General features: G+C 38.9%; 1 protein-coding gene across 1 annotated transcript in view; it reads left to right on the plus strand.

Moving 5' to 3' along the window:
* Positions 1-14,148, plus strand: part of Mgam2 (maltase-glucoamylase 2 (putative)) — a 75,444-nt gene that overhangs the window by 5,124 nt on the left and 56,172 nt on the right. The window contains exons 3-12 of the mRNA XM_013353236.1: positions 273-349; positions 4,384-4,507; positions 4,628-4,737; positions 4,984-5,138; positions 5,913-6,084; positions 7,377-7,476; positions 8,260-8,372; positions 10,252-10,377; positions 12,470-12,601; positions 12,694-12,792. Of these exons, the coding sequence (XP_013208690.1) occupies positions 273-349; positions 4,384-4,507; positions 4,628-4,737; positions 4,984-5,138; positions 5,913-6,084; positions 7,377-7,476; positions 8,260-8,372; positions 10,252-10,377; positions 12,470-12,601; positions 12,694-12,792 (1,208 nt within the window). The remainder of the gene's footprint in view (positions 1-272; positions 350-4,383; positions 4,508-4,627; positions 4,738-4,983; positions 5,139-5,912; positions 6,085-7,376; positions 7,477-8,259; positions 8,373-10,251; positions 10,378-12,469; positions 12,602-12,693; positions 12,793-14,148) is intronic.

Genomic DNA, 14,148 nt, shown 5'->3' on the forward strand with positions numbered 1-14,148 from the left:
CTATCCTGAGTGAGGTAACCCAGACCCAAAAAGATGAACATGGGATGTACTCACTCATAATTGGTTTCTAGCCACAAATAAAGGTCAGTGAGTCTATATTTTGATATCCTAAACAATCAACTAATTTAAATAAAGAAGCAATTTAATATTTGAAGTGAACATCATGTATAAATACTGGTATCAGCTACCAGTGATTTGATTGGAAAATAGACCTAGAATCTGTACATGTGATTACACATAAGTATTAACTTTGGTCTCTACTTTCTTTACAGGTTCATTTATTCCTGATTGTCCAAACATTGCTGAGTCAGAAAGAATAGACTGTGCACCCGGCGAGGTGGTGACAGAGGTCAGTCATGGAGTCCTACAGGGTCTGTTAATTGCGAAGGGAGAAATGGTGGGGTGTCTGATGGTTCTACAACATCTTGTCTTGAAGATAAATAAACAGCTGCACTAAGGAAGTACAGGAAATAGGCTGGAAAATGAGGTACAGGCGCAGACAAGTTCCAAAGGCCAAAGTAAAAGCAGGATACCAATGGCTGGAGCCACTTCTAGGTGGGGATTGACCTTGGAGAGGTTAAACATTTGTGGGGTAGCCTACCGTTCTTCTAGAAGTGGGCCAGCAAGAAAGTGTGGTTGACTAAGGCACTTGAATTATTGTCACTGATTGTAACAAGGGTCTTCCTGGCAACAGAGATCCCAATGGACATGTGTGAAGAAACAGATTTCACTCCTGGCTGATGTCCATGAGAACAGCAAATATTTGAACACTGTCTTCTTGTGACTGTGTGACCTAACCCATAATAGTGGTGTTTATTTAGATTTCATTTCTGTACCCCGTATTCTACATTTGATATCTAATAGTGTTATATTTAAGTAGAGATTAGGATTGTTAATTAAATTTTAGTTTTCCAAGAATTAGTATCATAGTATATCTTCTCACTAAAAAGAGATGGACAGTCTCTCTTTTATTTTCTATCTATCTATCTATCTATCTATCTATCTATCTATCTATCTATCTATCTATCTATCTAATCTATGGTTTTTCAAAACAGAGTTGATCACTATATAGCTCTGGCTGTCTTGGAACTCACTATGCAGACCAGGATGGACTCAAACCCAGAGATCTGCCTGCCTCTTCCTCCCAAGTAGGGAGTAAAGGAGACCATACTTGTGTGTGTGTGTGTGTGTGTGTGTGTGTGTGTGTGTGTGTGTGTGTGTGTGTGTATGTGGTCCTTAATATGCGTTTTATTGGGAAGTTCTTTCTGGGTATTTCATAGCTTCAGGGATTTTGTTTTTGTTTCTGTTTTTTAAGACAGGGTTTCTCTGGTTAGCTCTGACTGGCTTGTAACTCTGTAGACCAGCCTGGTGTTGAACTCACAGGCTTCCATCTGCCTTTGCCTTCTGAATGTGGGAATTAAAGGTGTGCGTCACCATTATCCAGCCGCAGCTTTGGTTTTTATTGCAAATAGAATTCATTGTTTTTCTAGCTGATGTTTATTTTGATCATAATGATGTTCTTCTTACTAATGATTGTTTTATATTATTACCTTTAATTTAAATTATCATCATTTTGTATAATTGTTGATTAGGTTAAACTTACTACCATTTCTCAAAAAAAATTTTCTAATTTTTAACTTGAGGTATTAATTGTGGTTACATCCTGAATAATAGCTGATGCTTCTACTATGTTTTAATATTTGTTATCATTCATTCATAATCTCCATTGCACTTTGCAGTTCTTCCAGAAATATTCACATAAGTGATGATGGTCAGAAACCCTATCATTGAACATTTTTTTTCTTAAATTTGAAGCCCCTTCTTCTTTCAGTGGAAGAATTAACAGTGTCCAGGAAGGACTAAGTTATAGTAGGATTGAAGTGTCATTTTCTTCTGTGGAACTGGTATTTAGGGCCAGAGTTTTCCTTTGACAGTGGAAAGAATTGTCCAGGTCAACTCGGGCCTCCTGCCTGGGTTTGTAGCTTGCTCCGAGATGTGACCTGTAAACCTTACCCTGGGTCCTAGGCAGTTTCTCACCCCTGTGTGGATTATAGAATTCTCTGCATGGCCGTGGAAATGACCCTCAGTCAGATCTAGTCTGCTCCCTGGTGCTGGTCTGCAGCCTCTGTTCCAGCACTGTAAAATGTTGACCTCTCACTCCCGTGGAGTTCCACTGGGCTCCACCCTGAATCTTCAGTGGCCACTGCCGATTGAAGCCACTGTCAAGTGTGAGATAAGGCTGTTTATTTCTGAATTGTTGTGGTGCCTTCCCCGAAAGATGACAGTTTGTAAGTGTGGACTGGCTTCCGGTATCTGATTTTTAAATGACTCTTTGGTCCTTTCATATGGCCTTAGCTACAATAGGACTGGGATAGATCTCGTGAGTCCTCAAAGACATTACCTTCAATGTATGCATTATATACATTGCTTTAATTTTTAAAAATTATTTAATGCTTTATTCCATCTAAATATTTTTAAATTATAAGTTTCAGTTTATTATTAGTATAGATTGGAAGCTGATTTTTGAATAGTGATTTTACAACCAGAAATTTTCTTAAATTTACTTTTCAGTTCTTCTCTATTTTATGTAGACCTTGTTGAAGTTATGTAATATGATAATGCTCTTTCAAAATAAAGATAATTTTAAGTTTTTTCTAACATTTTATATATATATGTGTATATCACTTCTTTTTCATCTCATGTACACACAAAGAATGTTAAGTTTTTTCTCATCTCTGAAAATTCAGTAAGTTTTGAGATCTTTCTTTAAAGTCAATAATTCAACCACAGTAGCTTTTAGAAACATAAACTACATAGAGTCCAATTTTTATCTAAGCATATGAAATAGTGTGGTAAAATGGTAAATATGGAAATGAGATTTCCTAATTTTGGAACAAGTTGTATACATTGCTAATAGAATTTAAGCACCTGCCAGAAACTCAGTTGCCACAATGCTCATATCACAGAGAGGTGAGCTAGCTGATTTCCAGGTGATTTTCTCATCGGCTGTCTGCTCTTAAATTATTTTGCTATTTTTATCTGGTTGGCAAGTGGCACATAATCTATCTGGGAGATGACTTAGGGACACAGTTTAGGGTTATGGGGTCTGGGAAACAAGGAGACTTGTTGTGAGTCCACACCGAGAGCACAGACGTGAGTGTAAGAGGGCTGTCTGGTGTGCTGAGAACTGAGATGGAAAACAAGGGAGCAAGTATGGGGAAGCAATGTATGGAAGGGAGATAGAGAGTTTGGAGTACTGGTAATTATTTGTCTCCAGGCTTTGACCTTTGGTATATGGGACTGAAAGAAACACTTAGAACAGATTGCACACACAAAGACTATGATTATCTGGAGAGTGATTGTTCCTTAGAGGTCTGTAGACTTTGACATAGTTTACAGCAGTGAAACTGACCTTTGGGGCTTCGTGGACCTCAGTTTCAGAGGTGGCAGATGTTCTGAGTGTCTGCCTCAGAGGCAGCTGGGACACCCAAAGTCCTTTTCTTTTAATCTGCAGGTGTTTGTTATATGGAAAGAACAAGGCAAGGACTGTTTAATCTGGGAAAATATATGCATATTTTAAAAGACAGTATAGTTACAAATGCTAATATTTTCTCTATAAATATTTAGATGATAATCATAAAAGTCATTCTGGCTTTTCAGAGCAGTTACATCTATTGGCATCTAAAACTCTTGTCAGTAGTATTCGGAAACAAGCAATAGGATGACATCCCCTTAATCTTCATAATAGAACCTATGCCACATGCATTCTTTTAACGAGAGTCAGACAAGTGTACAGAACAAAACTGGAGAGTCCCATTCCTAATCTTCTTCTTCCAAATTCCTTCCCTAGAATCAAGGTAACAGCTTAATGTGTGCCCTTCTCTTGATCTTGCCATGTCATTGCTTCCTGTCTATCTCATCCTGGTGCTTTAAGAACAGATTTACCTCTTGCATACCTAGCATGTCTTCTCATCCACCTAGACTCTAGCTTGGGAGAAATGGTTGGTGTGTGTTTCCCTCACTTTGGGAGATACTCTACTGGAACACCCAACTCATCCTGCCATTCCCAACTCATCCTGCCATTCCCAACTCATCCTGCCATTCTTCTTATTTTAATTGTCTTTATATACAACTAAGCAGCCAGTTTAGTGAAACACAAGCTAGGTCTTACTTATCCGTGTTACCACTTTTTATCTGGTAAATGTAGAACGTGTGTTGGATGGCTAGTTAACTGGATGGACAAACTGAGGATGAGTACATGGGTGAGTTTGATTACGACCTATCTCCAATTTTCCCTGGAATAACATGGGTTGTAAATTAGTAGGTGAGTAATACTTCCCTTCCTGTATTTTATGTAATGGCAGTTCTTTTCTATTTTTTTAGGATGTCTGCAGATGGCAGTATAAATGCTGCTGGAAGCCAGTAGCAGATACCAAAGCCCCTGCATGCTTCTTCCCTAAGAACTGGGGTTATGAAGTCACCAATGTCCGTACAAATACAAGCACAGGTGAGCACTGCCTGAATCTAGTCCTAGGAAGTCAGTGTTTGTGGTCCAGCCAAGGTAGCTGCTAACACTGCTAACACTAGAAAGCTAACACAGTCTCTTGTTCTCATTTATTCGCCTTAGGGTTGACTGCTCAGTTGAAAAAGTTGTCAACGCCATCTCATTTTGGAAATGATATCATTGATGCCCTCTTCACAGCTGAATATCAGGCAGCCAACCGTTTTCATTTTAAGGTCAGTGAGGATGTTACCCACTGGATACAACTCTGGAGACAGTGATGCCTTACCCTTTTCCTCTCTGGAGTAAGCGAGGGTGAATGGACAGAGGGCTCCTTTCTGTAGACATCGCTGGAGGAGATGGGCAGGCATCTCTACAGGACGCACTGGATGATCAAAATCTACACGACCAAGATTTGGAAACATTCTCATGGGTCACTGCTTCAAAAGCAGCATTCCTGTTTTCTATTTTTCTTTTCTCAGATCACTGATTCCAATGAGTTACGCTATGAAGTCCCTCATGAAAACATCAACCTCATGAATGGGACTGCTGATGCATCTACTTTGAGCTACTCTGTAGAGGTCATCAAAATGCCCTTCGGCATCCGAATAATACGAAAGAGTAACAGAAAAGTCTTGTGAGTTTCTCCACACTCTTTGTCCATCTTTGAATACAGAATCCCCATGTAGCTCACTCTGACATACACAGCAAGATGAGTAGGACATGGAAATGAGTTGAAACCACTTACTAAGTTTCATATGTACGTTTATAGTAAATATGTATACATGCATGCTTATGGTTCTCATGTAATATGGACTAGGGAATTTTATTGTTTGAGTTATTCACACTTGTACACAAACTTTCCTTTCTACCATTTCACAGTATCATTACCTTTGAATCTTAGCATTAAGCACCTAAAACCAATTTGAGCTTATATAATAAATTTCATGGTATAAAGCATAAATAATATTTTTTTTGTATTTTTTTTTTGTTTTTCGAGACAGGGTTTCTCTGTGGTTTTGGAACATAAATAATATTTTATATTATATGAATGTCAAAAAAAAACCCCTGCACCCAAATCTGGTCCTAGTGTGCTACAGGGCAGTATGCTTCACTGCTTTTCCAGAGTGACCTGTGCTAGCAATACTGAGCATCCACAATAGCACCTGGAGTTGCAAAGTTGCACTTCTGTTCTTCCTCTGGTCATAAACCTGTGACCATGAAGTCCCATCCGATGATGCGCCCCTAACTTCAAAGAGTTGATGATATCATGAGAACAGCACTGGAGGCAGCGTGAAAAGTGGTGCTAAATTCTGAGGTCACTCATCTCTGAATGCTTGTGGACAGGCAGACGCAGCTTTCTGCAGAGCCAGAGTGCTTCTATGACTCTTATCCTCTTCCCATTGCCCAGGTTGGACACAGGCATTGGGCCCCTTCAGTTTGCCCAGCAGTACCTGCAGCTGTCTTTCCGACTGCCCAGCTCCAACGTGTATGGGCTGGGGGAACATGTCCATCAGCAATATCTCCACAATATGAGCTGGAACACCTGGCCCATCTTCACCAGAGATGCCACTCCCACAGAGGTGAGGTTATACCCACCCTCACCCCAGTTTATGGCTCACAATCAGTAATACCTACCCTTTGCTCCCAAAATTAGCTGACAAAAATACAACTAGGTCTTACTTTGCCAAATTTGCATAAAATTGTTTTGGGGAAAGCTTGTTATTGGGTTTAATAGACTTTTAAATTAGAAATACAGAAATTAAAAAAAAAACTTTTTTTGAAAATAAGGTTTAGTAATTGTGTAAGGTAAATAAGATAGTATTAAAAAACAGCCAGACTTCTTGGTGCAAGCACATAATCACAGTTATTCAAGAGGCTGAAGTAAGAGGATTGCAGCTTAAAGGTCACCCTGACCTACAGAGTAAGTTCAAGACCAATCTGGGCTACTTATTATGTCCCTGTCTCAAAATAAAAATCATGAAAGGGACTAATTTTTCATGTATTATCAAAAGAAGAGAGGAAAATACTTTAGCAAAAGTGATGCTTTTTTGCTTTAATAGCAGACAATGAGGACTACTGAGAACTCAAGAACAATGGCAATGGGTTTTTGATCCTACTGCACATACTGGCTTTGGGGGAGCCTAGGCAGTTTGGATGCTCAACTTACTAAACCTGGATGGAGGTGGGCGGTCCTTGGACTTCCCACAGGTCAGGAAACCCTGATTGCTCTTCAAGCTGATGAGGGAGAGGGACTTGATCGGGGGAGGGGGAGGGAAATGGGAGGCGGTGGCGGGGAGGAGGCAGAAATCCTTAATAAATAAATAAGTTTAAAAAAATAAAAAAAAAAAAAAATAATTAAGTATTTAGACAAGAATATCAGTTGGGTACCATTATCAGTGGAGTCTGTAGATGGAAAGTTTCTTTCTGCTCTTGTATTGCATGTCAGCATGTTTTAAAGACAGCATTATTGTCTGTTTCTTTCATTTCATATAACATTTTGAGCTATATTATTGCAATATATCTTTTTTGAATAGTATTCAATTAAATAATATACAATATTGTGTTTCTCCATTTATACTATCATTTTGGTACAACACTTGATTAAATGCTGAGCAAGCATAAACATGAAATTTTGGTTCCATGAATCTTATTTATTTATTTGTTTATTTATTTATTTATTACAGACAGAGTCTTGTTATGTTGATCGAGCTGGCATGGACCTCCTTATGTAGCACAGGCTGTTTTAAAAGTAGTTATTCTCTTGCCTCTGCTTCCTAAATATTGGAATTAAAGGTGTGGTCCACCATAACTTTCAGGATAAATATTTTACACACATAATCATGTTACTTCTGTTTTTCCTTCCTGTTGACAGGGCATGGCTAATCTGTATGGAGCACACACATTCTTCTTGTGCCTTGAAGATACCAGTGGGGCTTCTTTGGGGGTTTTCCTTTTGAACAGCAATGCCATGGGTAAGAAGCATCTTTTTATATATCTATTTCTGGATAGATTTAGGGTTGCTGTTCTTAGTTCTAAGAATTATGTTTATTGTGAGAACCTCGGGTAACAGTCATGTGTTGCACGTAGGTGCTTCTGCTGAAACGAGACATGACAACCTTTAGCCTGTTCAGAAGACCAGCTCAGGCTAGGGACACTTGGCTGAAACCTCCTTCAGGGGCTTCCATTTACGGAATGTTTCTCCTAACATTGTGGGATAATAGGATCCACTGCTGTACACACTCCAAAGATACCTGCAGACTCACGTGTGTTTCAGGCTGTCTGCCTGTCGGCAGCGGTCTGCGTTTGCGCATTGTGTCCCATAGCCTCACTCAGCAGTCATCTTCCGTCAGCTTCTAACTAGTGATTTGGCAAGAAGCCTCACTGATCTAAAAAACAGAGCTGTCATATATATGACTATATATGAGTTATATCTATATAGAGAAATATATCAAACTCACCTAGTAAGTTTCCAAAATATTTTTCCTTTGGAGTAAATCATTTTTAATAACATAGAAATTTATTCTAATGCTGCCAGATACAATCAAATTTGCTCCTTTTTCTTATAATCAACATGAAACAAAACAAAATTTCACTTTGGTGGGTATCTTGTTCAAATTAACGAAGTTCAGATAAAACGAGTCTAGTGATTCATTTTCCTTTGAAAATTGAGCATAATTTGGGACAATCCAGCTATTCAGGCTTCTGAGAGATGCGTTCCTTCAGAAGATTCTAATCATTCATTTCAACCCTTCCAGAGGTCACTCTTCAGCCTGCTCCTGCCATCACGTACCGCACAACCGGGGGCATTCTTGACTTTTACATCTTCCTGGGAAACACACCAGAGCAAGTAGTTCAAGAATACCTGGAGGTATAGGAGTAAACCATTTTTAATAACATAGAAATTTATTCTAATGCTGCCAGATACAATCAAATTTGCTCCTTTTTCTTATAATCAACATGAAACAAAACAAAATTTCACAGCCTACTGTGGGGCTGTTGCTATTTTTCATTTATTTGTTTGAGTTAACAAGATGAAATTTGAAGTTTTATTAGTAGATAGTATGGATATAAATTCTGAGGTTACAAGTATCCCATAATTTTTTTCTTCACTCTAATAAACTGGTTGGACGTTTTCTGCGTCATTGAAGGCACCACCCAGAAAGCCTTGAGAAATGCAAAAGAGCGCTTAATTCTGTTTGTTAGACATGTCCATTTACCATATGCCATTGTTCCTCTGGGTATAATCAAGCATTCCAAAGACCTGAGATCACAAATCCACAATGAACATTCAATCAGCAAATAAATAAATAAGAAAGAAAGAATGATATGAAATGAGAGAAAAACCTCTGATTAGAGGGCAGGGACTCTTAGAATAATGTGGAACAGGGTTCTAGTTGTTTTAGAATGTTGAGGTACTCAGAAATTTTGAATACTTCAAGCACATAGTATTTTTTCACCCATCATACCCTTGATCCACAAGATTTTACTCTTTCGCCGTTGCCACACACCACCCTCTGTACTTGCGTGAGTTACCTGTATGCCAGTCAAGCTCCATGAAAGCAGAAATGCTTCTTGCTGTGTGTTGTCATATTCTCAGTGCCTATGGGGGACCGTATTATACTGCAAACATTGATAGATTATTGGTGAGTATTACTGCTTTTCAGGGCCAGAGTTACAGCTCAGGGGTAGAGGGCATATCTGCCTTATATGAGACTTTTCTGGTCGCTATTCTCAGCACAGCTCAACAACAAAACAAAGAACCAGCTATGAGGATTAGTGTTAATGGTCAAGTTGAAAGAACCTAGAATTATCTAGAAGATGGGCCAGCGAGAGTGCCTGAGAAGAACTCGCTTTATTACATTAATTATATACCAAGACCTACAGGTGAGACTATTTCTTAGGCAGGATGGAGGGAGCAAGGAAAGCATCAGAAAGCGTTCTTTGCTCTCTCTCCCTCCCTGCCTCCTCTCACTCTCTCTCCCCTAGATGCAGTATGATCAGCAGCTTCAACCTTCTGCTGCTTTGACTACCGTGCCATGATGGACTGTAACTTGAGCCAGAATAAACCCTTTTCCCCTTAGGTGCTTTGACTGGGGTATTTTATCATAGCAAAAAGCAAAGAAATAAAGACACTACCTTCAGACCAGATACAACCATGACCACTTTCCCATTTCCTTGAGTTTTTAATTTTACTGTTGGAATTCAGCCAACGTTTTCTTGCCCGCTAGGTAAACACTCTACCAACTGAGCTACATCTCGAAACCTATTTCCTTTCCTCCTTTGGCAGCCTGACTAGTGCTGCAGCCCTTCAATCTAGTTCCTCATTTTGTGGTGACCCCAACCATAAAATTATATCATTGCTACTTCATTACTGTAATTTTGTTGCTGTTATGAATTGTAATGTAAATATCTGATATTCCAGGTATCTGATATGTGACCCTCAAAAGAATCTTGACCCACAGATAGAGACATACTGCCATAGGATGACATTATTAATCCAATATATTCTGAAAATCCTATATTCGTTTCTGCAGCTGCTGCTGTTGGGACATATTTAGTTATTTTAAGTGACAAAAGACTTGAGCTTTGGAATTTTGTAGCAGGAGATTCCTTTTGTTTCTGACAATTTTAGATCTGAGGACTTTACAGAAAGCAAAAAGGAATAAATGATTCAGATGAACTTGATGCTATCATGTTCGTTAGTGTTTGTTATAAATTCTCAGATACTTTTTCACTTCTTTTCCCAGGTTGTTGGACGGCCATTCTTGCCTTCCTACTGGAGCCTTGGTTTCCAGCTCAGCCGCAGGGATTATGGTGGCACTGAGGGGTTGAGAGAGGTTATAGAACGAAACCGTAAAGCCGACATCCCTTTTGTAAGTAGAGGTTTTTCTTATCATGGTTTAGATACAATTTCATTTCTTCCTTTTTCCTTGCATTCTATTCAATTAAGATTGCAATTAAGAAGGAAAATCAGAATGATAGATCAATAGAGGCACAAACAGTCAGAGAAATTAATACTGAATTGTTCATATGCCCATGCAAGGGCAGCGTATATGGAGCCAAAGGACTTGAATTTTAGACTTATCTTTTCATATCTCCATGACTGACATGTTGGGTTAGTTAATTAACAGGTGGATATTGTGGTTTCTGTTTTTAAAAAGTAAAAATTTTACACTTACTCTGGGGCTGAGAAAATATCTTGCATAAAGCATTTAGCCCTGAGTGTGAACACCGTCAAACTGAGCTGCAATTTTATGAGTGAAATCAACACATAGTGATGAGGTCAGCAAGAGCTGAAGATGATAATAATGATTTACAGTAAACTTATTCCACAGCAACCTTGCAAAACTCCTTCCAGATTAACTCTGGAGCTCCCTAGTTGCACAGTATTTATGATGTTCAAAGTTCTCCAGCAAATCAAAAGATAACTCCAAGTGTCTAATCACTGATAAACTCTTCACTCACATGGTCAATGAAGCTGTCAAAAGAATTCCCTAAGGACAAATTCTTCAGGCTTTGGAACTTCAGTTGAGACTATGTCTATGTGGTTAGCATTTGCTGGAAAACTGTATGGGTGAGAATGAGTTTGGTCTGATCTCACAGAATCCAAGAGGGCAGACACAGAAACCAAATTTCTTAGGAGAAATATTCACACCAGGTTCTTTGGTACTGAGGGAAAATTGATAGGACCTAACTTTACTTCCTCTGTGTATACTGTCTGAAAACACCCAGTTCCAGGAAGAAATAGACCCATATTTTGCCTTCCTGTATCATTTTAGAAAAACTTTCTCAGTTGTGGCTGGCTCTCATTTATCACTTTTTTATGGGTGAGGAAATGTGTGGTTTCACTTTTCCAGGATTGCACTACTAATCAGAAGGGTCAATTTCATTTTGGTTTTGTTTTGGTTTTGTTCTTGTTGTTTTGAGATGGGGTTTCTCTATGAAACAGTCCTGACTGTCCCAAAACTCGCTTTGTAGACCAGGCTGGCCTTGAACTCACTGAGATCCTGCCTCGGCCTCCCGGTTACTGGGATTAAAGGCGTGTGTCACCACCTAGAAATTATTCTTGCGACTCTACTTGTAGTATTTTTGGGGGTCTGGTCTCCTCTGCTTCTGCTGGTGTTACAAAAGCAAATGAATTCTTTCCTGATTAGACGGTCCCCTCTCTGTGGATGTGTGTGGCACCTAGGGCCTAAGTAACTACTAGGGATCAGAGCAGATGATAGCACATTGGGCAGCAAGCCTCAGGCCACATTAAGAACACATGTGAGACTTTTGTATGATCATGGAGTACATGGAAGACTGGAAAAAGAAAGACTATCCAGAGTGAAGTACCGACACCCAAGTCCTAGTCAGCTTTTACCTCCTCATTCAGGTGATTGGGAAATGACCTTTAATCTCTTTATATTTCAGTCTCATTAAGAATAGCATCCTGTCCTCACATGTGAACACACAAACAATGCAATAAGAGAATCTTGTTTGTTAAATCTCTATATCTCTTTGTCACCTGACATTATTATCCATTCCTCCACCAATTTAACAGAGTAAGAGAACCCCTTCTCCTCATACCAGCTTATATTTTGACTTGATGTTTGAGAGCCAAAGTGTTTGTGGTTATAAGATCCCTCACATGCCCATTCAAACACACATTTGATGAATACGTGCTACATAGCCAGCACCCAAGTCCTCAAATTCCAAGGATAAACAAGATCTACTTCCTCTTTTAAGTTCCTCAAGGTTCTTCATGATATCATTCTTTCAGGATGGGCACCCAGGGCTACAGTCAGAACAGATGCATTGTTCACAGAGAGCTGATTTATTTCTAGGAGCCAGACAAGTTTGGGGAATTCCAGGACTGTGGCGCTATATAACTTCTATTTTAGTGGGTAGGAACTAGAGTTAAGAACTTTCCAATCAGCAAGGTGACTGTTTCCTAGATTCTAACTGCCCTGAGCTGTCTTTCAGGATGTGCAATACTCAGACATAGACTACATGGAAGAAAAGAAAGATTTCACGATTGATGAAAAGGCTTACTCCAATCTTACAGATTTGGTTAAGGACCTCCATGACAATGGACAGAAATATGTAATTATTCTGGTATGTTCAAACACTTAGCTTGGTGCCTCATTTTTGCTTTAGTTGCAAAAGACACTTACTAGAATGACATTTATACCCTGCTTATTTACTAGAACCCTGGCATCTTCAAGAACCATACCTATGAGGCCTACAGGAATGGAAGCCAGAGCAGAGTGTGGATCATGAGCTCCAGCGGCTTTGCGGTTGGGGAGGTAATTTCTCAAGAAACTCAAAATAATAGTACTTTGGGTGAAGGTTATACTTTTTATATGAAGATAGGTGGAAATCAAGTTCTAATATTGATACTTTTATGATTTTAGTAGTTTTATTCTATTTTAAACTACTAGATAAAATAATAAAGTTATTAAAATTCTAGGGGATATGAAAAGCTATCCCAGACTCACTAACATTTCAGATAATAAAAAACAAATATGCCTTGGTAGAAAATCACTTTAAGTCTGACTGCCTCTCAATGTCTCTTCCCTGAGATGTCAAATTCAGCTTCAGTATTGTAGCAAGATGCTCATGATGAATGTAGAATCCAGGTCAGACAATACATTTCTTAATTTACACAAAACTCAAAGCTAAAGCCCAGGCTATACTCCATGGTATCAGATTAAGGAACTGGAATAAATGATCAAAGAACTGATTTTCAGAACAGCAATCCTTGTAAGACTACATACTTTCAGAGGATTCATGTCACAAACCTTTAATTCCAGTGATACATAAAATTAGCCCAGATAACTGAATTGTGTGAAATTCATAGCAGTTGGTACATAATTTCCAGAAAACCATGTCATAGTGTAATATTTATAGTTCCTGGGCTGTTCACTTTCCAAAACTCTCTTTTTGGTTTTTAAAGCCTATCCTTCACTCTGCTCACTTAGTTTACTTCCTTGACTTTGTTCACATTAATTACTTTTCCTTTTCATTGCTCTTAATTCTCTATTAAATTACACAAAGTTCTTCGTCCAAACCAAACCTGTAGTGAGGAGTCAAGCAGGCCTGCTTTTTGTCCCGCCTGGCTCCCACACAGCTAGCTTTACACCTGAAATAACAACACACAAATTGTATTCATTTAAACACTGCTTGGCCCACTCTAGCCTTTTACCAGCTAACTCTCACATCTTGATTTACCCATTTTTATTAATGTGTGTAGCACCACGGGGTGGTGGTTTACCAGGAAGATTCTAACCTATATCCATCTTGGGCTGGAGCTTCATGGTGACTGCTTGACTCTGCTTTCTTTCTCCCAGCATTCTGTTCAGTCTATTCTGCCTATCTAAGCTGTTGTCCTATCAAAAGGCAAAGGCAGTTTCTTTATTAACCAATGAAAGTAACACAGACAGAAGACCCTCCCATATCACAAACCTTTGCTTTCACTGTTAGAGATGAATCTCTAAAGCACCAGATAGACTCATTTTCATGCAACCTACCCCAAGATCCAGTAATACCACTCTTGGGAATATACCCAAGAGATGCCCTAGCATATGACAAAAGCATTTGTTCAACTATATTCATAGCAATATTATTTGTAATAGCCAGAACCTGGAAACAACCTAGATGCC

Source organism: Microtus ochrogaster, unplaced genomic scaffold (assembly GCF_000317375.1).
Source record: "Microtus ochrogaster isolate Prairie Vole_2 unplaced genomic scaffold, MicOch1.0 UNK4, whole genome shotgun sequence".
Taxonomy (NCBI): domain Eukaryota; kingdom Metazoa; phylum Chordata; class Mammalia; order Rodentia; family Cricetidae; genus Microtus; species Microtus ochrogaster.